The sequence below is a fragment of the Drechmeria coniospora genome, chromosome 02 (assembly GCF_001625195.1).
Source record: "Drechmeria coniospora strain ARSEF 6962 chromosome 02, whole genome shotgun sequence".
Lineage (NCBI taxonomy): Eukaryota > Fungi > Ascomycota > Sordariomycetes > Hypocreales > Ophiocordycipitaceae > Drechmeria > Drechmeria coniospora.
In genome coordinates this window covers 3,128,635-3,156,384 of record NC_054390.1, presented here as the reverse complement: position 1 = coordinate 3,156,384, position 27,750 = coordinate 3,128,635, and the positions used below count along the sequence as shown (strand labels likewise).

The 27,750-nt window shown below is 59.3% G+C and overlaps 8 protein-coding genes across 8 annotated transcripts; 6 read left to right on the top strand and 2 right to left on the bottom strand.

Moving 5' to 3' along the window:
- Window positions 1-624: 624 nt before the first annotated feature.
- DCS_04002 (p21 activated kinase-like protein) lies at window positions 625-3,006 on the top strand (the record flags this gene model as incomplete). The annotated part of the gene is made up of 4 exons (XM_040801314.1): window positions 625-638; window positions 711-2,337; window positions 2,398-2,497; window positions 2,606-3,006. 4 exons carry the CDS (start codon window positions 625-627, stop codon window positions 3,004-3,006), a joined length of 2,142 nt encoding a protein of 713 aa, XP_040656347.1.
- Window positions 3,007-3,875: 869 nt separating this feature from the next.
- On the top strand, window positions 3,876-5,222 carry DCS_04001 (uncharacterized protein; the record flags this gene model as incomplete). Its single annotated transcript, XM_040801313.1, has 2 exons — window positions 3,876-4,268; window positions 4,341-5,222. 2 exons carry the CDS (start codon window positions 3,876-3,878, stop codon window positions 5,220-5,222), a joined length of 1,275 nt encoding a protein of 424 aa, XP_040656346.1.
- Window positions 5,223-7,279: 2,057 nt separating this feature from the next.
- Window positions 7,280-9,635, top strand: DCS_04000 (uncharacterized protein; the record flags this gene model as incomplete). The annotated part of the gene is made up of 5 exons (XM_040801312.1): window positions 7,280-7,342; window positions 7,516-8,612; window positions 8,680-8,822; window positions 8,911-9,118; window positions 9,176-9,635. 5 exons carry the CDS (start codon window positions 7,280-7,282, stop codon window positions 9,633-9,635), a joined length of 1,971 nt encoding a protein of 656 aa, XP_040656345.1.
- A 636-nt stretch (window positions 9,636-10,271) lies between these two features.
- On the top strand, window positions 10,272-11,311 carry DCS_03999 (2-deoxy-D-gluconate 3-dehydrogenase; the record flags this gene model as incomplete). Its single annotated transcript, XM_040801311.1, has 2 exons — window positions 10,272-10,394; window positions 10,502-11,311. 2 exons carry the CDS (start codon window positions 10,272-10,274, stop codon window positions 11,309-11,311), a joined length of 933 nt encoding a protein of 310 aa, XP_040656344.1.
- A 919-nt stretch (window positions 11,312-12,230) lies between these two features.
- Window positions 12,231-13,409, bottom strand: DCS_03998 (uncharacterized protein; the record flags this gene model as incomplete). Its single annotated transcript, XM_040801310.1, has 1 exon — window positions 12,231-13,409. One exon carries the CDS (start codon window positions 13,407-13,409, stop codon window positions 12,231-12,233), a length of 1,179 nt encoding a protein of 392 aa, XP_040656343.1.
- Window positions 13,410-16,055: 2,646 nt separating this feature from the next.
- On the top strand, window positions 16,056-18,440 carry DCS_03997 (uncharacterized protein; the record flags this gene model as incomplete). Its single annotated transcript, XM_040801309.1, has 6 exons — window positions 16,056-16,215; window positions 16,327-16,828; window positions 16,880-17,313; window positions 17,369-17,719; window positions 17,778-18,215; window positions 18,286-18,440. The coding sequence occupies 6 exons, from the start codon at window positions 16,056-16,058 to the stop codon at window positions 18,438-18,440; spliced, it is 2,040 nt and encodes a 679-aa protein (XP_040656342.1).
- A 924-nt stretch (window positions 18,441-19,364) lies between these two features.
- On the bottom strand, window positions 19,365-20,332 carry DCS_03996 (acetyltransferase; the record flags this gene model as incomplete). The annotated part of the gene is made up of 2 exons (XM_040801308.1): window positions 19,365-19,608; window positions 19,689-20,332. 2 exons carry the CDS (start codon window positions 20,330-20,332, stop codon window positions 19,365-19,367), a joined length of 888 nt encoding a protein of 295 aa, XP_040656341.1.
- Window positions 20,333-23,893: 3,561 nt separating this feature from the next.
- Window positions 23,894-27,421, top strand: DCS_03995 (lipase; the record flags this gene model as incomplete). The annotated part of the gene is made up of 1 exon (XM_040801307.1): window positions 23,894-27,421. The coding sequence occupies one exon, from the start codon at window positions 23,894-23,896 to the stop codon at window positions 27,419-27,421; it is 3,528 nt and encodes a 1,175-aa protein (XP_040656340.1).
- Between the last annotated feature and the right edge of the window lie 329 nt (window positions 27,422-27,750).

Here is a 27,750-nt window from a genome sequence, read left to right as displayed (position 1 = left end):
GCTGGCCTGGGCCGATACGGCTGGTTGGCGGCTCTGCTACCAGTAAGACGCCTTGCCCAGCAGTCCCCCCCACCACGCCCACCACGCCCCCCGCCCATTCCCGCCCCGCCTTCACCGCTCGTCTCACGGGTGGGTTCTCGTTCTCCCCCACGACACTAAACTGCATCTACTGTGTGGTTTCCTTGCCTCGCTGCGGGCCATCATCAGCGACTACACCTACGCAGGAGGAGTACTTTGTATGCACATGCTCTCCATCCTCGTTTCCCTCCCGACGTCATCGACTCTCCCGGATCGGAAATTCTCTCGAAGCAGCAGCCTGCGCCGCGTGCGCGTGCGCGACGTGCTCGCCGAGGCCAATCTGGTCGTCGTTCCAGTCTGAACGACGCTCGTTCGCTCCATCCAGCTATCCATCCATCAATCCATCCATCCATCCATCTCTCTATCCGTCTCTCTATCCATCCATCCATCCATCCATCCATCTACCGATCCATCCACCGATCCATTCATCCGTCTGTTCATCTGTCCATCCGTCCACCCAACCCACCTACGCCAATCTATCGAACAACCATCCGTCCGTTCTTGCATTCACCCATGGAGCGTATGCCCTCCTAGGAAATAGGCAACATGGCTGATAAAAGGTATTCAAACATGATTTGCCCTCGATCGAGGCCTTCGTCTTGCCGACGTCCGACTGACCCATGGCGTTCTAGTTCACCGTCGCCTCTGCCAGGTCAGCCCATGTACCCTGGCACTCCATCGCGGGCTCCCAACAGCCCCTCGAGGTCCAACTTGAAGGCACCGCCCAACTTGGCCGTCACGTCCATCTCGCCCCTCACGGCGACGGCGACATCGACGTACACAGGCACCACGGTCCCGCTGCCGATCGCCCGCAAAAAGTTCAACAACGCACCCGCCGTCGAGCCGTCACCCGGTCGGAAACGCAGCTGGGCCGCCGTGCGGGAGGGCGGCTTCCTGCAGTCGTGGAAGCAGCGCTTCCTCGTCCTGCGCAAGGAATGGATCGACTTCTCCAAGGCTGAGGGCGAGAAGCCCGTGTACACTCTGTTTCTCAAGGACGTCGTCGCCATCGGACGCGTCGAGACGACGACGCCCACCTTCGAGGTCAAGCGGAGGCTCGACGGTCCCTCCAACAGCCCCGGGGAAAAGGACGGGCAGACGAAGACGCTGCACATCAAGACCAAGACGGAAGAGGAGCTCTACACCTGGATGGACTTCATCTACGACAGCTGCCCCGACCTCGGAGGCGTCAGCAACCCGACCAACTTCTCGCACGCCGTCCACGTCGGCTTCAACCCCACGAGCCGCGAGTTCGTCGGGTTGCCGCCCGAGTGGATGAGGCTCCTCAACGGCTCGGCCATCACCAAGGAGGATTACGCCCGGAACCCGCAGGCCGTAATCGAAGCCGTCGACTTCTACTCGGACCTGACCAAGCGGTCCGAAAACCCCGTCGAGTTCCTCGCCCTGTCGCCGACGCACGTGCCGACGGAGCATTGGGGTCGCGATGCGAGCCCTCACCGACCCAGCCCTGGCCCCGGCCCCGGCCCCGGCTTCGCCGCGCAGCCGCCGCCGTTGCCGTCGTCCGTCGTGCCCGCCCTGCAAACCCCCAAGCCGCCACCCCCTCCGCGGCCGCCCAACGGCATCCAGGCCCAGCGACCGCCGCCGCGGCCGCCGCCGCCCAAGGCCAAGCCCGAGGGGGCGGCCGACGACTCGTCCCTCTTCCCCGCGCCCCTGCGGCTGGTGCAGGACTCGCCGCATCAGAAGCCGCAGCCGCACCCGCCCTCTGCCTTCTCGGACCCCGACGACGAGGCGACGGAGGTGTCCCTCGCCTCGGAGCCGAGCGTGACGGCGATCCCGGTCCCCTCGAAGCGGCGCCAGGGCGCTCGCCACCTGACGACGTCCGAGGGTGAGCTCATCGCGAAGCTCAGGGCCGTCGTCTCCGACGAGGACCCCACCCTCTGCTACGTCAAGCAGAAGAAGATCGGCCAAGGCGCCTCCGGCTCCGTCTACGTGGCCAAGATCCTCGACACCGCCGTCGGGCTGGCCCAGGACCTGCGGATGAGGAAGGGACCGTCGACGCGCGTCGCCATCAAGGAGATGAACTTGGCGCGCCAGCCTCGCAAGGACCTCCTCGTCGACGAGATCATGATCATGAAGGACAGCCGCCACCCCAACATCATCAACTTCCTCGACGCCTTCCTGCTGAGCGACAGCCGCCAGCTGTGGGTCGTCATGGATTACATGGACGGCGGCGCCCTGATCGACATCATCGACAACAACCGCTCCATCTCGGAGAAGCAGATTGCCACCATCTGCAGAGAGGTACGTCGCCCATGCCCGCCCGACCTTGGCTCGCCCGTCTCGCTGACGTCCCGTCCGCAGACCTGCAAAGGCCTCCAGCATCTGCACGCCCAGGGCATCGTCCACAGGGACATCAAGAGCGACAACGTGCTACTCGACAAGAGAGGCAACGTGAAAATCAGTAGGCGCGCCCCTCGGCCCCTCGCGAACCCGTTCCTCCCCTTCACCTGCCCGCCGGCACCCCGCGGCGAGCGTGCGTGCGTGCGGTGATGCTGACAAAGGCCCGCAGCCGACTTTGGCTTCTGCGCGAAACTCACCGAGCGCCGATCGAAGCGCGCCACCATGGTGGGCACGACGTACTGGATGGCGCCCGAAGTCGTCAAGCAGAACAAGTACGGCCACAAGATCGACATTTGGTCCCTCGGCATCATGACCATCGAGATGGTCGAGCTGCAGCCGCCGTACATGGACGAGGAGCCGCTGCGGGCGCTGTATCTCATCGTCACCAACGGCACGCCCCCCCTGCGGAAGCCCGACAGCATGAGCCAGGCCCTCAAGCAGTTTCTGGCCGTGTGCCTGCGCGTCGAGGTGAAGAAGCGAGCGACGGCCGACGAGCTGCTCGAGCACACCTTCCTGCAGTCTTGCTGTCCCATCGATGGCCTGATAGGCTTGCTGTCGTTTAAGAAGTAGAATCCGTGGCCCACGATGCCTCGGATCCGACCTGTGCTCACCAGCGTCGTGCCGCCGCTCGGCTTGGTCCTCGTATGCACGCACGCATGCATGTGCTTGTCAGCATGCCTCCCGTGCCGGAATCGACTGGCGATGGAGGCAAACATGCTGTTCATTGTAGACCGGCCGGCCCCCCTCGGCGCCGAAAAGTGGACATGGCCTTTGTAGCGTCCTTTCCTGCAAGGAATCGGCATGGAAGGGCTCGAATTGGAGGTGAGATGTCGCCTACACCGACTTACACATGGATGTAGTTGTAGATGGAGACTTGTCGCATATACGGAGTATCTGCTTGTACAAAACTACATGCATGTACTTGTCCTCGGTGTACTGTACATGTACTTGGAAGTACTAGGAATATTCCATCATGGCCCGCTTCCATCGCTGCGTACGGCACAGCATGCCGTAAATGTCATACCCGTATTCCCGCTCAGACATGTCCTAGGTGTATGTACATGTACATGTACGCTTACTGTAGAGATACTTACTAATGCGTATTGGCAGTAACATCGTCTACAGTATATCGACGTCAACTTTTCCTCATGTCCAACAATGGGTGCAGCAATCGCTCCACGCTCGACGCTCCACAACACTCCCTACGGCATTATAGTACGCGTGTTAATATTCATCGACCCCGTACGGAGTGCTGTCAGCTGACTTGTGCCGTGTTCGTCGAAGCAAAGTGGCGCCTGCCGGGTGATAACATCTGATAATTAGTGCCCAGCCATGTCTCTGATAGCCAGACGCGAAGCCCCAACAGGCCTGCCAAGACGGGGAACGCAGTTGTTGCCTTGTCGACTGCATCTTCATCCGCCGTCCGTGCCAGCTTAAACATGGAGTGGCGAGAACCAAACGGCCAGCTGCCGAGACGCTTCCTGGCCCCCGCCAGCACCAGCGGTTCAGTGTCGTCCCGAGGAGAGGTTGGCCACCGTTCAGCAGATGTTGGAACCTTCGACGGCGAACGACGTCTCTCCTTCGAGACACCCTGCCGGCTTCCGATCATGTCGGGTGGCCATCTCCAGGTGGTGGCCTTCAAGGCTGAAAACCCCGAGAATGAGACGGCCTCCGTTCGCACACATTTTTTCGTCGGCGGAGGGTACGTCGACGACGGACGCGGCCGGCATCTTTTGCGGGGTCAGATGTATGTCGAGAAGCTCCTCCCCGTTCGGGGTGTTACGCAGAAGACGCCAGTGGTGCTCATCCATGGCAAGGGCATGACGGGAACGGTGAGTGCATCGTCTCCCATGGCCGCGGATCTGCCTTCATCCTTCCGCTGAAGTCGTGGTGCCCGAATCAAGAACTTCCTCGACAAGCCCGATGGTGGCCGCGGATGGGCCTCCGATTTCGTCTCCCGCGGTTACGAGGTGTACATGGTCGATCAAGTCTTCCGGGGCCGTTCAGCCTGGCAGCCCGGCGGTTCTGGCTCGGCCCTGCCGGTGGCCTTCCCCGCCGAGCTCGTCCAGGACCGCTTCACGGCCACAGGCATACGTAAGCTATGGCCGCAGGCAGGCAAGCATACCCAATGGCCGGGCACCGGTCTCATGGGCGACCCCGTCTTTGACCAATTCTACGCCTCTCACGTGCAGTACTTGGAAAGTCCGGCATACACCGAGGCGGCCATGAAGGAGGCCGGGGCAGCGCTGCTCGACGCCATCGCGAAACCAGCCCTTCTCCTCGGTCACAGCCAGGCAGGTCAGATTGCCCTGCTCCTGGCCGATGCTCGCCCAAATCTGGTCAAGGGCTTGATTCTAGTCGAACCCGCCGGGCCTCCATTTCGGGACGTTATTTTCAGCACCTTGCCGGCCCGCGCTTACGGCCTCACCGATGCGCCCCTGACGTACCACCCTCCCGTCAATGACCCGACGACAGACTTGGTGCGGGAAACGTGGCCCGCTCCAGACGAGGAACATGTCGACTGCGTCATTCAGGCCGAAAGACCGGCTCCGCGAATCCTCAGCCGTCTGGCCGACAAGCCCATACTGGTAGTCACCTCGGAGTCCGGATACCATTCCCAGTACGATTATTGCACTGTGAGGTATCTACTGCAGGCTGGGTGTTCCAAGACGGAGCATCTGGAGCTTGGCTCCGTTGGCATCCACGGCAACGGACACATGATGTTTATGGAGAAGAATAGCCACGAGATCTTCAACCTCTTGGAGAGGTGGATCGAGAAGATGTGATTACCTTCAATGGCCAATCTGCTGCCTTTTTTTTGAATTTCAAACCGCTCATTCATGATACGAGGGGGCGAGAGGGCAGAAGCACCATCCGTGCCGTTCACGTTACATGGATGCTGCTTGCTCGTCACGATGCCGTTGCGTGCACGAGAAGCTCCTTCGTCCCCTCTCCCCACCCTAATTCTGGCAACAACTCCGGGCCCTCGATTGGCTTGTGGCCTTATTACCCACCAGATATTGGTCTCGGGTCATCGCAGTGGCAGGTCGACAGGCCCTCCCTGGGCATACACCGCATTGGACGTCTGCGGTGATGTGGCAACCACTACTGCCGTCTCCCCCATAACAAGGCCTCTCGTGACAGTGTGGCGCCCGCAGCAGCCGTTTTGGTTGCTGTGCTTGTTGTTTCTGCATCGTTATCGGTCGACTTGGGCAAAGTATGGATGTCGTGTTGACACCAAGCCATCCCTCGGCGCTTCTCGAGCGCTATTTCGGTACAACCGTCGTCGCAGTGCCGTTCCTGATCTGCTCCGCAAGCCGGTACGCTCACCGAGCCTGCTGATAACCGGTGGAACTAAATCTGAACGGGGGGTTGTGGCACTACTATCTACGGGCACATGAAGCACAGCAGGCCCTGGATGAGTAGCATGGCAGATTTTCCACGGCGTTCGGTGTCGTCAGTGCCAGGTGGAGGGAGCAGGACGAATAAAGCGTTTAGACCGGGACAGATACCGATGCCTGGTGGATACGCACGTCTTCACCGTCGGCACCAGGAGCTGGAGCCTGGATATTGCTGGCCGGTGAATGCGACGGGTCCAGGGGCATTTGCATGCGTGCCGGCCCAAGCCGGCTCAAGATAAGGAGCGGATCTGTGGCCTTGCTTCAGAGCTGGAAGAATCTGGGAGTTCGCCGCCGAGGCTATACGGTACGCTGGCCAGTGGGTAATCAGGTGGCTTCGATGAACCGCGACCGTAGCACTGCGCACCCGCCACGGCTGGCAAGCGAGATTGGCAAGCGAGACTGTTCAAATTTCCACGGAATTCCATGAGATGGGACTTTCGGTAAAAGGCGGAAATCGGTTTCTGTTTATGGCCGGTCATGACGCGGATATTTGTGCGATTTGCCATGATGCTCTTTGTTGGCATCGTGGTGATGTGACTGGACGATTCGATCACTACCTTCATCAGGCCGATGGGGTTTACACTTACAGCTCGTTCACGGCTCTGCAAGAAAATTTCAACGTTCCGAGTCCGAAACAGGCTGATGGATAGCAGACTGCACGCCACACCTGCCGTTCTCCTGCCATGCTCGTTGCTGCTCGGCCGGAAAGGAGACAGGACGGCGTTGTATGTAGAGGAAGGTTGTTGCTAATAAGCATCAAGACCAGACTGGGGCAAGCTCGGTCCCATCTCCGAGCCGGATTACCTGCTACTCTGAGTCAAAATTTCAAAAGAGAGGCCCTGGACTCGGAGGTGCAGACCCGGCAGCCGGCTGGCCCATATGATACCTCGTGTTCGTATTGGCGGCAAGTCACAAGCGAGCTTAATGCCCCGTGGTGGGTCACACCAAGTGCATACCGAGTGCATACGACTATCTGGACTTGCAAGGAAGTACAGCCAGGTACAACGGCTGGCCTGGCCGGATGTGTTCATGTCTGGAAGAGTACGGAGTACGCAGGCTGGCATATGCATACGCAAAAAGCCCCCCGTCTCCCCTCCCTCCCTCCCTCCCTTCCTCCCCACCACACCCGACGGCAAGATGGGACCAATCAACAGGACAATTGGGCACTAGGGCAACTCAACTCAAGCCTGAGGACGGCTGCCTTCATCCACGGGGATTGGATAGATGGCTGGTGCAAGCAGCGAGGCCCAAGGACGGCTCTTGGATCCACGACTGACCGCGGCACAGATCGGCCGTTAATACCTATATAAGACATGAAAGACCCCTGCGGCAGCTGTATGGAATAGTCACACCACTTTCCCCTCTTGGGCGCCTCGTGTCAGAAAACACACCAACGAGTACCGTGTTTGACATACTGGCTTTGGATACTGATTCGAACAACTATGATTGCTCGACGACACCAGGTGCACCAGGCTTGCCAGCGTTGTCGAGGTAAACGAATCAAGGTATGAGCATCGTCGTATCCCGTTCACTTGTGCAAGCTGCCACGCTTGAGGCTTTCTTTTATGCCTTGTTGTTGGTTGGTGTGCACAGTTGTCACGTTCCACGCAACGGCTGGACGAGGGCCGACGTCTCCCATCGACCGACGGAACTGACCGGGGCTTGCCATGACGTGTAGTGCGATGGGGGTGATCCATGCCAGAAGTGCAGCAAGGCTCAGCAGGAATGTGTGTTTGATCATTCGCGGCGCGAGACGAAAGGCGAGCTTCGAGCCCAGATCGAACACCTAAAGCGGCAAAACGAGGAAAACGCGCAGCTCCTGAGCGCCCTGTCGACGGCAGACAAGACTCAGCACCCGGCCGCCGCCCCGGGGCGCGCGAGGGCCAGTCCGACGAAACAAACGCAGCCGACGCAGCAAGTGCCGGCCTCGGCCGCTTCCCAGGAGCCCGATGGCCATGGGAAGCAGGAAGATGACGGGAGACACTCCCCGTCGACTCGACGTCCGTCTCAGACCGAGTCCTCGACGGCGTCAAGCTCCGAGGAGGTGCTTCTGTGTCCGCACTGTCACAAAGCGCTGCCGTGGTCCCTGTCACGCAGCATCGGCATCGGCAGGGCGGGAGATGTCGACTCGGCACCGTTGATGTCGACGCCTGGCTCGCCGTTCGAGTGCTCGATACCCCTGAACATCCACGAAAGGCACGAACCGGAAATGAACATGTATATGGGACCGCACGTGCTGGTAGATGGGTGGACGAGCACCGGGTGGACCGTGACGGATGTGCGAAGCCTCCTCGATAAGTTGGCCAAGTGGGATTACCTTTCCTTCTGCCTCTTATCCAGACAGGCCTTCCTGCATGATTACCACTCTGGGTCCAGCCGGTATTGCTCCTCCGCCCTCGTCAATGCGCTCCTTGCCCTCGCCGTACGGGTTGTGGATGAGAGGCAGGATGAAGACACGGCACCGAGTCGGCCCGGAGTCGTTTCGAGCCGGGACCTCTTTGATGAGGCCGAGGGCATAATCCGCAGCGATGCCGTGGCGTCGAGAAGCCTTCCTGGCATACAGACCCTCGGCGTTCTCGCCCTGTACCAGATCAGCTGCGGCAAGCAGGCAGAGGCCCGGAAGCTCGCCGACGCCTTCGCTGACGGCATGAAGAACCTGCGTCGCCGGGCACGGACGGGAGGAAGCCGGAACGTCAACAAGGGTGATGAGGAGGAGGAGCACTCGTACGCCAGGGTGCTGACGGAGACGTACCGCGGTGCCATCTTCCTGATGCGGTACGTGACTGCAGAGAACTGGCCGACATGGCTTCTCAGCCCCTGCTTGGCTAACGAACCGATGCAGCATCCTCTGGTTGACCACAGGCCAGCTCCCCGACGGCCCGTACGGCGACAGCCCGTGCCCGGATGACGGCGTATTCCTCGATCAGCCGTCGTCGGCCGGCTTGAGAGCACCAGCAAGCGGCCGCGACGGCGAGAAAAGGCAAAGTACGTGCAACACCGACCCTCCACCTCGTCTTCCTGCCAAAACGCGACTGTGTGTGTCGTCTGAAATTCAATATCTGATGGGCGGCAGACGACGCCAACGAATCTCCACGTGACGGTTTGCTGCTCATACCGGCCAAGATATTCCAACTCACCGAATGGGTCTACAAGCTGCTAGTGACGGCACACGTCCCGTCGGCCGAGATTCTTGCCGTCTACACCAAGTGCCTCGACTGGTACGACAGCTTCTTCGCGCTACTGGCTGGCGGCAGCGACAGGCCCGTCGTCCCCATTGTCCAGTAAGTGCCTCACTCTCGACGGTGACGGGAAAGCTGTACTGATGTGATACGCGCCAGCATGTACTATCAGTTCTGCCTGCTCTGTCTCTTCCGACCCTTTGCCAACATGAGCCTCAGCGACGGCGACATCGAGCCACGGGTGATCTGTCTGCAGGCGGCGCACTCGACCCTCGTTCTGGCCCAGTCGTACCGCCGTCTCTTTACCCTTCGCCGAGTCTCGGTCTTCCTACCGCTCTTTGTCTGCGCCTCGGGGCACGTGAGCCTCGTCGAAGGCAACGGCGGCTCGCCGATTCGTCCCATTTGTCGCCCGATGACCCTCCTGGACTCCGACGCCGAGGCGGAGCCGAGCGAGGATCCGGCCAAAGCGCCATGCGTCGCGGCCGATCCGACGATGCTGGAGGGCGTGATGCCGTCCAAGTTTGCCCGCATGCTCCTGGACGAAATGAGAGGGAGCCACCCGGCGGCAGCGATGGCGGCTGGCATCCTGGCCGAGATGGAGGCCAAGCTTCATGCCTGAGTTTGGTGGCCTCGTGAACATGCCGATGCGGGAGAGTGGCTGTTCTCCGACGAAGGGATACGGCAACCAGCGCTGCGCGCAGTGAAGGAAAAATCAATACAAAATCAATCATGGCGTTTAGATGGCAATGGCAGTGCTCGATCTGTCAGGCTGCCGACGAAACTCTTACAATGCGCAGTAGCATGGACAGCGGAGCGCTCACGACACTTCACGACTGATGCACATATATGATTATCATGACGAACAGGCCTGCCGGTCGGTGGGTGTGAGCGGTCAGGCACTGCTTGCTGCCACTTTCTTCTGTGTGAATAATGAATGTGCATCAAACAGGGCACGTTTCGTTGTGGCTCCGACCTCGTTTCCGACTGGCCGCGGACACGGCTCCCCGGCGGCCATTCCAGATTCGGCGATTGCTGTCGACAGGGGCCTTGGATCACTGCAGCCGCCGGCATGAGCAAATTGTCGATCGATTATTCCGTGCCTCTACAGTAAATCTCTCAGTCTCGACCCTTCGTTTCACGAGGGGACTGTCGGCATACCCCCCCCCTCCACTCTTCCCCCCTTTCCCCCTTTCCATGTTCCAGCAAACAATCAGTCAAGAGTGATTTAAACGGTTTAAACGGGATGGCAGGAAACATGGCATCCCCCCTCTTCTCCCTACAGGGCCAGACTGCCGTCGTTACCGGTGGTACACGCGGCATTGGCCAGGCAATGGCCTTGGGTCTTGCCGAAGCGGGAGCCGACATCATCCTTGTCCAGGTTGCTCCCCCCCCCCCCTGACGGCGGCAACCCCCGAGGGCAACATGGCCCTCTTCTTCCCTACTTAGCTGACCCTGGAATTCTCCCTTCTCCGTTGTTGGTGACAGCGAGATATCACAGAAACGACTACAAAGTGCGCCATCGAGGCACTTGGGCGCAACGCGTTCGTGTACAAGGCCGACCTGGCGCTTCCGGAGCAGGTGGCCGGGTTGACGTCGACCATCTTGGCTGATGGCCATGAAGTGCGCATCCTTCTGACATGTGCCGGCATTCAACGTCGGCATAAGTGCGAGGAGTTTCCCGATCATGACTTTGATGAGGTGCGTCTCCCCTCGGCCTCGGCGCTCCTCTGCAGTTCGATGAGTTGCGGCCGGATAGCGAGAAGGGAGAGGCGACCGATGGCTTCACAGCCATCCTGTACGCCGCTCGTGGCGCCGTCCTCGAAGGCTGACAAGTCGTCCGACGGGCAGGTGATGCAAGTCAACCTCCACGCCGTTTTCACCCTCACGCGCGACCTCGGAGCGCACATGCTCTCGCTGGCACCATCACCCACGACGGGCCGCTGCGGCAGCGTCATCCATGTCGCCTCCCTGCTGACCTTCCAGGGCGGGCTGACAGTACCGGCGTACGCGGCCTCCAAGGGAGCTGTTGGCCAGCTCACCAAGGCATTTTCAAACGAGTGGGCGTCGCGCGGCGTTACCGTGAACGCCGTGGCCCCTGGCTACGTGGATACGGATATGAATACCGCCCTGCTCGCCGACGCGGCGCGGGAGGCGAGTATCCGTGCCCGTATCCCCGCGGGCCGTTGGGGGGTCCCCGATGACTTCAAGGGGACTGTTGTCTATCTTGCTAGTCGAGCCAGCGGATATGTGAGTGGACATACGCTTGTCGTCGATGGCGGATGGATGGGTCGATGAGGAGGTTGGCGCAGGATCGAGGGCGACGGAACGCCGTCGATCTGAACCGACCCCTCGACCCTATTTACATGAGAAGTTTGGTTCGAATAGTTCGATCGAGAAGGAGGAGGGAGATTTCATGGTCGTGTCGCGTCTCACTTTTCCACATCTCACATCCCTGCACGTCCAACCATCCCGTCCATCCCCTTGGTACCCTTCCCTCTCTCCGTGGATGTATGCTCGTCCCAAGTCACACATGATCTCTCAAGCCACCCTTTGTGCGCGATCAATGCTTTCCCTCGCCAACCGACAGCCATCTGGCCATGCATGATGACGGCCGATCGCTCGTCGACGTCGCCACCGCCGCCCTTGACGACAGCCTCGACGTGGCCCCGCCGCGTTTCAGCAAAGCTTTCTGTCTCCTTGGAATGCAGATCAAATGGATAGGCTGGAGTACGTACTCGGCTTGGAGGGTGGCGATGCGATCGCTTGTAAGCAAGCCGTACAGCTCGTCTAGCCTCTTCCTGAAGCAAAGATAAGGGGAAGGTAAGGGGAGTGAATCAACAAATACTACTCGTTCCGACGCAGAAAGCAGATTTAGACGAGTAGCTTGGCCCCGACGTTCGAAGGAGGCTGACACATCTACCGCCTCTCTCGGTAATCACATGCTTACGCTCTGGCTCATCCGTGTGTTCGGATTGCCTGGCTTGCGACGACCGGTCGGAGCAGCAGCACGACGGTTTAAGCAGCGAAGCGCAAAGCCGAGTCAACCAAAGGCTTTTTTCAAGCCAGAAGAGGGCTGCGACGACGGTAAATTTTACTCGGAGTTTCGGCTTGCTAAAGCAGACATGTACAGGCTATACGAACGACACCATTTATGCATACTTTGATATTCGACGCATTCTCACCGGGCCTTCCCCGGGCTCAAGCGATCATCGCCTCAGTCTCTCTTAAGAACCTCGACGTAATATAGCCTCTGTGGTCCCTTTCCTCCCTTGGCCCACACTTTGACCTCCCGCTTCCTCTTCCCGTCCTCCGGCCCTGGCTCCTTCTTCCCCTCGTACGGCCCGATGTCCTTCGTCTTCGGCTCCGGCTCCGGCGTCAGCTTCCCCTTTTTCGGATATTTCTCAGCATACTTCTTGAGGTACTCGTCGCGAGGGATGCTAGTAAAAACAACATGGGTGTGTGGCGATCCGTCCGCTTTGCGTACTGGCATTATAACCTCGCACTCCTCTTCTTGGTACGTTTCCCTGCCTCCGCAATGCTTGGCGGAGAAGTCGAGAAACTGATCACACTGTTGGCAGTCGTTCCATTCAAACACCTCAACGGTGTTATTGTTCTTGTCGACCTTCAGCGGCTCGCGTGCTTGCGACCCCCAGAGCGACCTAAAATTCGTCTTACCGGTGCGAGCGGCACACGACGCATCCTTCGCAAGCACCTTCCGGAAGCCGTAGCATGCATCCTGCTCGCCACTGTTGCATCTTGTGAACGGCTTGACCCGGCAGACGCCCCGCACCTTGGCATAGAACGACACGGTCTGGATGGTGCAGTGATAGCCTTGCAGGCAAGAGTGCTCGAAAACGGCCTCGTTGGTTACCGTGTTGGCATCAGTCGACTCCTCATAGTAGTCATACGACCCTTCGGCGGATATCGAGGCCGAGGGGCCAGGTGCCAGGCTGTTTACTATCCTGAAGCCGGCATTCCAGCCCTTGGTCAACGACCGGAGCACCGCCGTCGACTTCTTCGTCGTGACCTTGGAGGCGTGGATTTTGAAGAGATCGTTTAATTGCTGGCCGGTCGTCAACGCTTGATCCTCATGTCGTATCGCGCCGAACTCGACGGCCGAAATGTTGATCAGCTGCTGGCGTCGGATGAATACCGTGTCCTGGCAGGTCAACCCCCAGTTGCGCCAGCAGGTCGATTCTCTCGCCAGGGCGACGTCGTTGGACGGTATTGATTCGGCAGAGAGATACAGCCTTTTAAGGTAAAGTTCGTTCTTCACCTTGAAGATTTGAATCTCTTGCTCGATGGCCTCCTCGAGGCTGACGTAATGGTGGCCCTCCTCGCAGCAAACACGCAGGGCGAAAAGGGCGAGGGTAAGGAGGGTGATGATGCCCATGGCCGTTGGCACCGTCGGCGGATGTGGATGGTGATTAGTATGGTATTCCTGACGGATATTCTTCCGTTATCGAGCTTGGTGGTGGAAAACCATGGGTAGAGTTATCCGTCCGGGAGCATGAAGCGGGTATTCCACGAGAGGCTGAAGCGTCGCGATAGACTTATTCGGTCGTTACCAACGGCGAGCCTGATGGTATAAGTATGTATCGCCTTCCTTCCATAGCTCTAGCCAAGACCTGTACCGGACCTCGTCTTTTGTGGCTCTCTCGGAGGGGGGTCCCTTTTATTTCCCGGCCGTAGTGGTGTGGTGACCCTTTGATTGCGATTCGCCCGACTTGACGGCTAGACGACGTTGCCACATTTTAGCACGCCTGCACAGCCTACGAAAAGGAGGCTAACTCGGCGAGCTTTATGCATACCTTTCCTCCCGACTCTCTGGTGCGGCTCACGGGGACCCTAGCCTACCTGAAAGGGGCTGCCTGGTCATGGCCCTTTTTCTTGGTTTGGTTGTGTTCCGAAATAACACGACCGGAGCGAGCGTGACACGTTTCCAACTCCTTGGGTATTTTCCCCGTCACAGCGACATCATCCGACTTCACCCACCCTTTCCGCGTCGCCGGTTCGTTGGAGATGCTCATACCGCGCGTATAATCCGTGGGAAGATGCGTCTGTCAACGGCGAACAGGGCAAGTGAGCCTCGCTTGAGCCTTCAGTAGTTGTGTAACGAAAAAGTATCGGAATGAAGCCATGTACCGTATAACACAGCCATCTGTGAGCTAGGCTAGATTTCGGGGGACCATTCTTGAAAAAGGGGGTCACATCCTCCATACCGGGTCCGTGGTATGAAGCAAGTCTCCTGATTCGGAACGAGAGCTCGGTTCTTGGGGTTTTGTTTATCAATCAGTGTTCCGCCAGCCGTCCATGTCATGCTTGTGCTTACTTTCTGTCCGTCCCAGTACGAGCAAGTAAGTAATTAGAAGTAAGCACTTAGTCATGCGAAGTACTCGGGCGTGCAAGTACAAGTAAGTACAGTAAGTAAGTAATAGGTGTACGTACTGTACATGTTACTGCAAGTACGAACCACTGGTACTCGTTGGACTTGTACTTGTACTTACTTGCACACCTAAGTACTTACTGTACAGTACTGTAAGGACATGTACATGTACTGTACTTAGGCACGGAATACGTTGTACAAGCACAGTTCGGAGTAGGGCACGGAGTAATAAGTCCTCCGTACAGTAGTTGTACTTGTAGGTACGGAATGCGGAGTATTTCTCCGTGCCCTACTCCGTACTCTGTACTCCGTACCGCAGTACTGTACATGTACTGTACTTCATTCATTGTACTCCGTGTCGTAATTATTATCACAATTACGAAGCATTTTACGCAGTACTCCGCACTGTACTCCGTACACCTACTTAGGTAGGTACTAGTTATTACTAGGTAATATCTAGTATTGGCTAGCTTCGGCAGCCCTGTCATCTACAACTAAGTACTTAAGTACTTACAGGTATAGCTACTTTAAGTAGAACACTACCGAGGTGGTGTACTTGTACATGTAGGTGTGCAGATGTTGCCTGGTTTATGTACTTGTACTCCGTACTCGGCACGAACATATACTTGTACTAGATACTTACTTAATGTGGTACTCGGAGGTAGAGCAGGCCCCAGTGGGGCCACCACGCGATCTAGCTATGATTGTTCACCGCCCCAGTAACTGGGTATCTACCGAGTACCGCAGTATAAGTGTACTTGCATGTACTTACATGAACGTGTACTGTACTGGCACTTGAGGTACTGGGTACCGTACGTAGTATACGTACATGGCGTGCTGAACAAGTACAAACACTTGCACCTTCACGCAGTAGGCTGCGCTGTAAGTACCTAGTAGGTACAGTCCCTAGGTACTCCATTGTAACTACTCCTTACTTCGCACAAGCATCGTTACAAACTAGGAATGGCTGCATCTACAACATCGCAGCCTCACCTACAACTACTCACAATTCGATACCCGTCCTCCTCCGCAATTAAACGTCGTCGCATGTACGGTACACCTCAAGCACTTACCTCAGTCGTCATGACAACGGTAGGTCACGACCTTTCATCCTCAGGGTCGGCAGGGCGGCTTCCCGATTCCGAGCAGCTGGTCCCTTCGATCGGATCCGGCTGCTGACGGAGCCTTCGCTGGCTGACATCAAGCTCCTCACACAATACCGTACGGCATTTGCACCGCCACCCCCAAAGTCCTGGGATGAATACGGCTAGGTATGCTTGCCTGCACAGACAGACCTGCGGAGCTGCCGCAGAAGCCTCGGGCAACGTATCTGTCGTTCCACAGCGGATGTGGAATACCTACATGTTGAGGTGCAGATATTGGAATATTCCACATCGAATACAGCTTGTGCCAGCAAGTACAGCAGAAGAAGCACAACGCTAGCAGCCCACTTGTGCTCATGGGGGAGCATGGGCCGGGTCGACTGGTTATGATGAGACACGACGGACGGTGCAGGTCCTGACCCCATTCAGGACGCCTCCTCGCTGGACTCGAGGCATCTTGACTCATATATAATGCACCTTGCCCGTTTCGCTCACTTTCTTCTATACCCGCTCTCGATTTCTCGATGCATTGCCCTGCATGAAAGCGAAGATGCGTATTTCCTTGTGCCCACTTGCCGTGCTGGCAGTTCTGGGCCGTCAATATGCCACCGCCGGCGTCGTCGGATTCCCAGAGGACAAGCATGCTGCGGTGGAAAGGTTTCCTACTTCTTGGACCCGTCACGTTGGAGCTGTGACTAGCCACAGTGCCGGTAAGTCGATCGAGGGAACATGACTCCTTCTGGCTCTGCCACTCGAGCCTCCCGACTTCTCCACGACAGGGCACGGCATAGCTGATCCTGTGTTTGAATATAAAAAAAAAGGCTCGGCCAAGACATCGTCCATCCATCGTCGAGATGACGATGAAAAAAAAAAGAGTGAAGATGCATTTGACGACGAGAACCACACAGGAATCAGTGCAGAAACGGCAAGTACGGCACCAACGGCGAACCAAGAACTCCCGAATACGAGCATCTTCGACTGGCTGCAGAACAATAATGTGCCAAATCTCTGCTTCTTTGCCACTGCCGCCAGGCTCCTGCGCACGACGACCGAGGAAGTTCTGCGTCGTAGCGGCTTAGCCCAACCCGGAGGCGGAGTAGGAGACGGTCTGACACGAGAAGACACGATTCTTGCGGCGCAAAGGCTCGGACTCTCCTTCTCCTATTACACGTTACGCGGCAGGCAGGAAGCCTTAGGCCCCGGACCGGATCGGAATCCTCATTGCAGGTGGAATACTGTTGCCTTTCCGAGGCATGGCTCGCCCCGTGAAATGGGCGTCACCTACGTCACCTCCCGTGGCACGCTTCACATTGTCGTCGCGAGGTGAGTAAGCAACGACGAGGACGGGGCTGGATGCCGATAATGACTCTCCAGGAACCCCGGAACGCCATATGCCACATTCAGAGATTACCTGCGAGACCCCAACGGTCTCGACGTCACCAGAGAGGTGCTCAACTCGCACATCTGCGAATACATCTACGTCGATTTCGGCGCTTCGTCCGGGTCCTGGGTGCAAAGCCGTCGGCCGCAAGTCCAGCAGATGAACCGCGAAGCGCAGGCCGAGACGCAGCGACCGCCTCCGGCCCAACCATACGAGCCGGTCCCTGGGATGACGGTCGATCCCGTTTCTGGCGGCGTCGACTTCTCGTCGCTCAATCCGGATCTGAACAACAGGATCAACACCAACTCACTAACCCCGTCCCAGTGTGACGTCCTCCTCCTGCTGGGCTTTGCCTATTCTTCGAGCCAACTCGGACGACGATCGATATCCAGTGCACCCTCTCAGGAGGAAAAGCAAAAGGTTCATGGTTCGTAACGAATGGCACTCGACCGCTTGTGGATACGAAACTGATGCTCTAGCAGCCGATAGTTGCTCCAAGCTACGATCTCTGGTCAAGCCGTACAACGAGATATCTTCCCTCTGCAGCAAGATAACGAGCCTCGACCTTTACTTTGAATTATCCACCAAGTTTGGAGCGGGCACGTACGACTACATCCAGGCTACGCTCGCCGGCCCAGCCGGTAAGCATACCGAGCCCATTGCGTACGACCCTGATGCCGGATTCACCAAGACCATTCCCATCGACTTGAAAAAAGCCTTCGGCTCAGCCGTGATTGATCTTCACGGCATTCATACCGTTTCCCTCGCCGACAGTGGAGCATTCTGGAAGGCCATCCCCAACGGAATGTTCAACGATAAGTGGAAGGTTAAAGGTATGGCTCGACGACGAAACGGAAAGCAGCACACATGCTAACGGCAGCCTTGCCGCAGACATAAGCCTACGCGCAAAGTGCATCACGCCAGGCTTTCAAGTGCAAAACGACATTCTGGCCAAGCCCACATGGTACCAACATCCAACCGCATGGTTGTGGAAACCGTACACCTGGGCCGATGTTGCCACCATCAACGTTACCCAGGCGAACTGGCACATGACACCTCCCTGCACGACAATCAGCAAGCTCGAGTATGAATTTAAAATAGCCGACAAGATGACAGCCGGGACTGATGATGCCATCTCCCTCGCCTTCCAACAAGGCAAGCGAGAGATTGCCCTTGGCGAGAACGTATCCCAGGGATACACGAAAAAGGACACAATTCCCCTCGTAGACATGTTCGGTACCAGCAGGGTTCAACTTCGTGACATCAAAGAAATACAAATAATGGAAGAGTATAGAACGTTGATATTCAGCGACCAATGGTTATTTCAAGGTAGGCACCGTCCAAGTCCGATTGCTTACGAAATCAAACATGGGCTTACGAACAATCGACTCTAATACAGGCATTTCATTGACGGCAACTTGTGCGGATATGCCAAAGCAAGTGAAATTGGCAAAGTTTGAACACGTCAACAAATGGCTCGGCGATGACTCTACCAAGGTCGTCTGGACCGGCAAGGTACTGCTCGAAGACTGGATGACGGTGAGGGCGACGTAGGGTCACGGCCGACGGCTCTCGGATACACGGGAATGGGGTGTCGAGGTCCCTGTCATCATGGACGAGGGAACCCGGTGGAGGGTCACGTACGAGCCACGGCAGGACTCGCATGAAAAAAAAGGGCGCGTGCATGGACTCGAAGAGATTTCCGACGGCGGCCAAGGAAGGCAACGGTCGATGGCATCGGGACTCGTGCTCTCCACATGCCTCGCAGCAGGCAAGAAGGCAGGAGTAGTGAGGCCGAGCGCTGATGATCTCTAGCTGTACATGCCTGTACATACTCGTACCCTACCTGTACATACTCGTACTCTTTCTGTACATACTCGTACTCTTTCTGTACATACTCGTACTCTACCTGTACATACTCGTACTCTACCTGTACATACTCGTACCGCTTTGCGTGACCGAACCATGTGAAGTTCTCTTTACCGAATCGGACCAAGTTCACGGCAGGACGATGGCCGATCCATGTGTGCTTTGGACTGCCGCTTCCGGCATGACGGCCCTGGGCTGCGACGCATCATCCCCGGATCGTGCCGGGCTCGTCCATGGTGTGTCTGCACAGGCCGGACGTGCTCGTGCATGCTCGTGCAGCCAGCGAGCACGGCAACCGTCGGTGATGAGACGAGGTGGACGAGGAGGAACGGGAAGGCTTAGGTGTATCCTGTTGAGCAACGCTGTCTATATGTACCGCCTGGCTCGCTCTCGACCTCGCCACCTGCCAGCGGGCCAATGGACAAGAAGAGGCGACGGCGGACCCGGCCAGCGTCATGCGTCGACGCGGCAAGGGACACGGCCTGGCTCGCCCTCGACCTCGCCACCTGCCACCGGGCCAATGGACAAGAAGAGGTGACGGCGGACCCGGCCAAGGCCCGTACAAGAACAAAGTGACAAGGGCCACGGCGGAGGGCGGCGAGGGACGCGTCATGAAGACTTGGCCTTGTCGGCTTCGTAGTAGTGCGCCATCTGCAGACCGGCGCGGCGGAAGCCGCACTTGAGGTAGAAGCCTTCGTTGGCCTCGCTGCAGTCGAGGATGCTCTTGTAGCAGCCGACCCTCTCGGCGACGGCGTCGAGGGCCTGGATGAGGCGCAGGCCGAGCTTCTTGCCCTGCTCCGACTTGGAGACGGCAATGTCCTCGATGTGGCCGACGGCACCGAGGCTGTGGATGCTGGGGGGAGAGTCAGCGAGGGCGCCGGCCTTGAGTCATCGAGGCGAGGCGAGGCGAGTGGGGAGGGGAGGGGCACGGACAATTTATGCTCGACGATGAGGGCGCCGGTGGCGACGACGGCGCCCTTTTCGTTCTCGATGACGATGACGTAGTAGGATTCCTGGGCCCGCATGCGGTCGAACTGGGCGTCGAAGCCCTCGCGGCTTATGTCGCCGACCGTCGTCAGGACGCGCAGACACTCGAGGAAGCCGGTGCCGTGGTCGGACTTGCGCAGAGGTCGCAGCTTGTAGCCCTCGGGGAGGGTGACGTCGGACGAGACGAGCGTCGAGGCGAAAAGGCCTTGATCGGCTGCCATCGGGGGCCTCTCTGCCGTCGTTTGTTCCGGGCTGCGATGCGATGGGCGGCTGCCTTTCACGTGGGTGCGTGCGGGCTCGCTCTTTCGACGGCTTCGGCCGGAGACGCGGGTGACGACGACGCGGGGGACGACGACGCGGGAGGGATCGACTGCCGGAGACTGACGGGACGTTGCTGGCGGGTTGACGGAGGATGGAGAGGGCGAGGGAATGGCAAAGTGTCCCCAGCGAGCGAGGTTGGCCGGCGGTTGCCCCGCGGGGCGAGTCGTGCCTGCTTGCGGCGACGTCGGGGTCTCGACTGCCCTGAAGGACCACTGCAGGTGCGGGGGATCGCACCTGTACTTTGAGCGCAGCAAGTACTTACAGTACATTACTAGACAAAAGTGACGATTCAATTTTGCTGCGTCAATACTACAAAGTGAATCGACACTTTTGTCACCCCACTATACCACTACCGTAGCACAAGTACTTGTACATGGAAGCATGCTCCCACGCTGCGTGCGGTCTAAAAATAGATGCCGGTTCGCACAGTACAAGTACTCTCAGTAGTTGTACGTGCAGGTACTCCGTACGGTAGGTGTACAAGGTACGGAGCACGGAGCACTGCGCATGTACAGGACACCTTCCTACAAGCAGTTGTACTTGTACACTGCATCACTCCCAAGACACCTCCCTACAAGCAGTTGTACTTGTACACTGAATCACTCCCAAGTACGTACGCTGTACTTGTGGACTTGCACGGAGTGCTTGCGTATGTATTAGTACTTGAGCTCAGCAGTGTACGTTGTGCGGTTTTTTTTGTCCAGGAAATACAGCACCTCGTCTTCCGTAAGCTACCTATGGCTCGACACTCCGCACACCGTACAGTGTACAAGTACATGCAGTCGGCACAACGACAAGTACTGTTATGGTGCTGTACTTGCGTGCAGGACTCCCGCCAGTGCACCAAGTACAGCGACAAGCTGCAACGTACAAGCGTTACTTTCGTCGGCACCGAGAGGTGCATGCAAGCATCCAGTCGCACACTCCATGCAATACGGGCAGCCAAAGGACAGCAACAAGCGCAGCACACAAGCTTCGACCCGATCACTCTACGCAATGCAGGCAGCACAAGAACTCTACACCTGCAAACACACCTACCAGCGTACGTGTCGTCCGCAAGGTGTGGTGTATACGAGCATCTTGCCCGTACAAGCTACGCGATACAGGCAGCGCAAGTACACCTACATGGACACTGATGTACTTGCAGGCGTACATGGAGTCTGCACAGCGTGGTGCATACAAGCAACTAATACTACACGTACAAGCTAGGTATGCAATACGGTTAGCGCAAGTACATCTACATGGACACCTACGGTGCAAGCGTGCGTGGAGTCCGCATGGTGCGCTGCGTAGTTGCACAAGCAGCCGAGTACTGTAGTTGTACACCTACATGGACACCTACAAGCGTACGTGGAGCCCGCACGGTGTGCTGCATAGTTGTGCAAGCACCCAAGTACTGTAGACTGACTGTAAGTATGTACTGTAGTTGCACACCTACCTGCACATCTACTTACTTGCAAGCGTAATGTACCCGGAGCGAGCGCGCGCGGCGTGGTGCATACAATGCCGTGGTGCATACAAGCACATGCCCGTACAAGCTATGCAATACTACGGGCAGCACAAACAAGTACACCTACATGCACCGCCCAAGTAATACAAGCATCTACCCGTACCAGCATCACTGCGATACGTGCAGGACAAGCCACCTACAGCACATACAAGATCTACCCGCACAAGCCATGCATACGGGCAGCACAAGTACACCTACAGTACATGCACACCTGCAAGCATACTGTACGTCGAGTCCGCTCGGCGTGGTGCAGACAAGCATCTGCCCGTACAATCCAGGCAGTACGGCAGCAAAGGCAATGCGCAGCATTCTTCATGTAGTGCCGCATGCAACATGCCAAGCACAACACATACATACGTGCACCTACAGCACATGCCCATACGTACGGGGTCGGCATACGGAGCACATGCAATCATTCCGTAGTGCATGTGAACACAAATACACGCATCTGCCCACTGCTTGTACCATCTGCTTGTATGCAACACGGCCAGACAAGCAGTGCACAGTAGACTCCATTCTAGCCCGCACGGACAGCACAAGCCCCTACCTACATGCGTGCATGTGCACATGTAGTTGTACCTAGAAGCAAGTTGTGCGTATGTGTAGGACTTGCAGATACGGAATACAGTACAAGCATTTCCCACTGGTGCAATCTACCTACCCACTTATGCAATACTGGCAGAGCAGGTAGCGCACAGTGTACTTCTTCTGTACTTCATGTGCAGAGTGCGGCACGTACAGTACTTGCATCCAAATACTTGCATACCTGTGGGTGCTAGTACGTGCGGGCTGGTACTACAACTACAGCACCTGCTAGCATCCATCCAATGTACTGTACAGGGTACTATTGTACATTGGACAGCGTGGGTAGTGCACAATATACCTCCGTCTGTACGTTGGGCAGCACAGGTTGTGCACAATATACAGTACCTCCACCTGTACTCCATACTTCGGGCAGCACGGGTTGTGCACAATATACCTCCGCCTGTACTCCGTACTTCGGGCAGCACGGGTTGTGCACAGTATACCTCCGTCTGTACTCCGTACTTACTCCATACTTCGGGCAGCACGGTAGTGCACAATATTATACCTCCGTTTGTACTTGCACAGGACCGGTATTAATAGTGCACAATATACTCCGTCTGCAAGTACTTAAATACTTGCACCGCTTGCACCGCACACTTGCACTCGATGCGTATACATGTACAGTACTTTCATGTAGCCGTCGTGGTGCACAAGTACAGCCATCCATTATTAATTACCTGCTAGAACAATCTATGCAATGCATCCGTGCCGTGCCGGTACAAGCTGGAGGACCCAAACGCTCCGATAGGTACATGCACCTGTACAGTGCGCGTACGGTACGCTCACCCGTGCACCCAAGTGTTGATGCGCCGACGACCATCTGCCGCCGCTCCGTCGGGGCTCGGAGGAGGCGCCGGCGCGAGCAAGACTGCTGTTGCTCGTGCAGACGAAAAGGCGGCGGAAAGGCGGCGATGCGTCGAAGCACTCGTACGGTGCGAGCATGGCCTGCCTGCCTCTGCGCTGCGCCGTAATGGTCATGGGCAGGAGGGAGCACGAGGGCGCGGCGACGAGAACGGCGAGCGAATCGTTCGCCGGCATTCGCACCTCGTGCTCTCCGCTTCGCCGCGGAGCGACCGGGACACGTCACTCGAGCAACCCATCGTTCCCCTCTGTCCCCTCTGGCACCGGCATGCTCGCCGTGGGCCGGAGGTTGAATTGGCACGCGACGACCGCCCGACGTGGGTCCCTCCGCCACGGCCGCCCTCCCGAGTCATTCATTCGTCGCATTACCTCATTCCAGGAGGCCGGCCGTCACATGCAAGCATGCCTTTCCCCCGTCGTCAACCGCAGCACGCCCCTCCCCTTGTTGACGTCGACCGTTTCTCGCCGTGCTCGTGCCGTTCGGATGCCCGTGACAAGGTGTAGAGAGCGAGAGCGAGAGCGAGATTGAAGCGGAGAGAGATCGGCAGCGACGCGAGAGCAAGGCGCGCGGCCACAGTCGCCGTCTCACCACCCTCCTCGACGCCGATCCGACGACATCTCGACTCCTCGTCCAACGACATCCCGACTCATCGTCCAACGACATCCCGACTCCTCGTCCAACGACATCCCATCTCGTACGACGTCCCTCCTGCGACAGCCCTCCTCCTCGTCCTCGCTTCTAGCCCACCCCCCCCTTCCCTTCCCCTCCCCTCGCCATCGACGACGCACGCAGCGAGCCGCCGCGCGATGCCTACGTACCCATGCTCGTAGACGGACGAGCCCCAAGGTAGCAAGCACCGTAGCCCCGTCAGTCATGGCTGACGCCGGCGACGTCGCCGCCCCCCCGACGACGACGTCGACGAGCCGCACCCTCCTCCCGGCGCCCCTCGCCCGCGTCGTCAGCGTCGCCACGCGCTCGACGAGCTTCGCCATCCGCCTCGGCTCCCTCGCGAGCATCTACGGTCTCGATGCCGCCCGCGTCACCACCCTCTCGAGCCTCGAGCTCGCCCGCGCCCTCGTCGAGGGCGTCCTGAGCCGCGCCGCCCGCGACGCCCTCCCCCGCGCCGGCCCCCGCTCCGACCTCGCCGCCGCCGACGCCGAGACGATCCTCGAGCGCAGCCTCGAGAACCTGCACTACGCCGTCACCCAGGTCGTCTTCTGGACCGCCGCGAGCTTCCGCCTCACCGGCTCCACCATCTCCGCCGCCTCCGACGTCTCGCGCCTCATGCTCTCCTCGCTCGACCAGCTCTTCGGCTCGACCGACTCGTCGCGCGCCATGGCGAGCATCATCACCCTCATCCGCCGCGAGTTCAACAACCCGGCCACCGGCGTCTGCGGCGAAAAGGTCGGCGTCCTCGACCTCGTCCTCGGGCTCAGCGCCCTCGCCTACCTCCAGCGGGCCTGCCGCAGGTCGCCCGCCGAGGAGCGCCGCCGCCTTGCCTACGAGGAGGTCATCTGGGACGTCGTCGTCCTCAACGACGGCGAGCGCGTCGACGTCGAGGGCCGTCCGTCCGACGACGCCGACCACGTTTCCGAGCCTCTCGACGACAGCCCCTCGGCCGCCACCGACGACGAGGCCGTCCTGGCCCGCCTCAAGAGCCAGATCGTCGCCTCGCTGCCCGCCGGCACCACCGTCTCCATCTCCAACGCCGTCTCGTCCGTCCAGACCATCACCGTCGACGTCGAGGGCCAGTCCCTGCCGACCCTCCCCACCCCGCCCGGCGCCCAGATCGTCGAGACCCGGGGCCTGGGCCTGACCTCGTCGGGCGGTCATCGACCGGCCACGCCCCGCGGCCAGGGCCGCGATTCCGTCTTCCGCGTCGTCTACCGCATCGAGCGCGACAAGCTGAGGACGACGGCCATCCGCAGCGACGAGGAGCCGTCCGGCCGCGCCGTCGTCGCCATCATCGACGACCCGCCCGCCGCTCTCGCTGGACATGGCAAGGCGCCCATGTCCGGTCCCGGTCCCCGCGACCAGTCCCTCGCCTTCACCAACACCTCGCCTGCTTTGCCGGCCGGTATGACGGCCTTTGAGGCGGCCTCTCCAGGATGGGAGAGTTCGAGCTCGTCCTCGTCCTCGACCGTCGGTGCCCTTGTTGGGGGCGACGTCGCGCCTGAGCGACGGCAGACTTTGGACGCCCAACCGCCTGGCAAGGCGCCGTTGTCCGAGACGACGGCGAACCAGAAGAAGCAACGGCTGCCGCTCGGCGTCCCGCTCACCCGTGATGCCGCCGACAAGTCGCGGCCGGGCCTGCACACGAGCAAGCGACTCCTCTCCAAGAGGAGGAGCGAGTCCGTCATCAGCAAGCCTGGCGACAAGAGGGGCGGCCTCAAGCAAGTCCTCAAGGGCGGCGGCCAGTCCCTCTCCAGCATGTGGAACAGAGAACCGTCGCCGACCGACAGAAGTCGCCCGTCGTTCGGCAAGCCGCGGCCGCAGTGGAAGGCCCCGAGCAGCAGCGGAAACAGCCCCGTCGACGCAAAGGCCAAGCCGTGGCCGCGGAATCAACGCCAAGGCCAGTCGCCGTCGCAGTCGCAGTCGCAGTCGCAGTCGCAGTCGCATTCGCAGCCGCATTCCCAGTCGCAGACGCCCTCGCAATCGCAGTCGCAGTCGGGGTCGCAGTCGCAGTCGCAGTCGCAGTCGCAGTCGAGGCGCGGCAGCTTGGCCGCCCGACGCGCCCTGCAAACGCCCGAGCCGCTGCCCAGATGCTCGTCCCAGGCGAGCCTCGTCTCCATCCACGAGCGCTGCCGCGACTCCGTCAAGTCCCAGGCCGGCTCCTACACCGTCCGCGCCAACGGAGAGCTGCGGCCGGCGTCGCCGACCATCGTCCGGACCGACTACTCGACCCAGGAGTCGACCCTGCGGCCGCCGCGCGCCGATCTCTTCTCCGTCCCCTCCGTCCCCCCCTCGCCGCACAAGGGGACGAGCCATCGGCGATCGACGTCGTACGCGCCCAGCCTCTACAGCCTGGCGACCAACGATTCGCAGTCCTCGCTCATCCTCTCCTCCTACTACCAGAAGAGCGCCTACAACGCGTCCGACGCGCTCGCCACCCTCCGGCGCGAGGGCTTCGTCGACGGCACCTTTCCCGCCGGCCATCTGCTGCCCAGCATCGCCCGTTACATGCGCTTCTCGTCCGCCTGCTACGGCTCCCACTTCCTCAAGTTCATGGGCATCTCCACCGAGATGCCCGCCCTCGGCGTCTGGGACGGCACCCACAACGACGTGCGGCACTTTGTCCACCACACGCGGTCCTGCGCCGACAACATCCTCCTCGCCTCCTTCGTCGACCCCCAGGGCGGCGCCGACGCGACGGGCTCGACGGGGACGGGCGTGCCCCTCGTGCACTACATCTCCCTCGACCACGAGGCCAAGGCCGTCGTGCTCGCCTGCCGAGGCACCCTCGGCTTCGAGGACGTCATGGCCGACATGACGTGCGAGTACGACGACATGGCCTGGCGAGGTCGTCGGTACAAGGTCCACAAGGGCATCCACGCGTCCGCCCGCCGACTCCTCTACGGCGACGACGGCCGCGTTCTCGTCACCATCCGCAAGGCTCTCGTCGAGTTCCCCGACTACGGGCTCGTCCTCTGCGGCCACTCGCTCGGCGGCGGCGTCACCTCGCTGCTCGGCGTCATGCTCTCGCAGCCCAACCCCGACGGCCCCGGCTTCGTCATCTCGGTCGAGCCGCACCTGCGACTGCTGCAGTCGGCGCCGGGGACGGCCGTCGTCGAGGGCCGCCGGCCCAGCGACATTCGCCTTCCGTCGGGCCGCCGCATCCACGTCTACGCCTACGGCCCGCCGGGCGTCATGTCGGCGCCGCTGCGCAAGATCACGCGCGGGCTCGTCACCACCGTCGTGCACGGCAACGACATCGTGCCCCATCTCTCGCTCGGCCTCCTCCACGACTTTCAGGCCCTCGCCCTCGCCTTCAAGCAGGACGAGAACAGGACCAAGGCCGACATCCGGGCCCGCATGTGGTACACCCTGCGGGCCGTCTACCAGACGACGACGCCGCTCGACACGACGACCCCGGGCGAGGCCGACGAGCAGTGGATCGTGCCGGCGCTCGACGCGCTGCGGGAAAACTTCCAAAGCGCCCGGCTCCTGCCCCCAGGGGAGGTGTTTGCCATCGAGAGCCAGTCCGTGCTGCGGCGGGATGCCTTTATGCTGCCCGACGAGGGGTCCCTGGGTCGGCCGGCACGCCGCGTCGTGCTCAAGTACATCCGCGACGTCGAGGGGCGCTTCAGCGAGGTGCGCTTCGGGACGCGCATGTTGACGGACCACAGCCCTGCCAAGTACGAGGACGCGCTGAACAAGTTGCGGCTCGGCGTGGTGGAATGATGATGAGCCTTGCTTGATGAGCCTCATGCCGTCGTCCTCGGTCAGGGTGTAACGTAGAATAGATGCATGGGCACCGGTGCATGGAGAGAGAAACCTGTCCACGCGGCGTCGTCGAATAAGAAATGCCCTTGGCAACAGCGATTGTGCGAGCCGTGATGGATGAGAATCCGTCCGACCCCATCCGATCCACGTACGATCGAGGTGCTTGTCGGCAACTAATACACGTGAGCTCAGGTTGCCGTCGACAGGTCGGCCGATGCCATCTGCGACGTACATTTGCAGCTTTTGTTTTCGTTCGTGCCATGTTCCGTCTCCCAAATCATACTCCA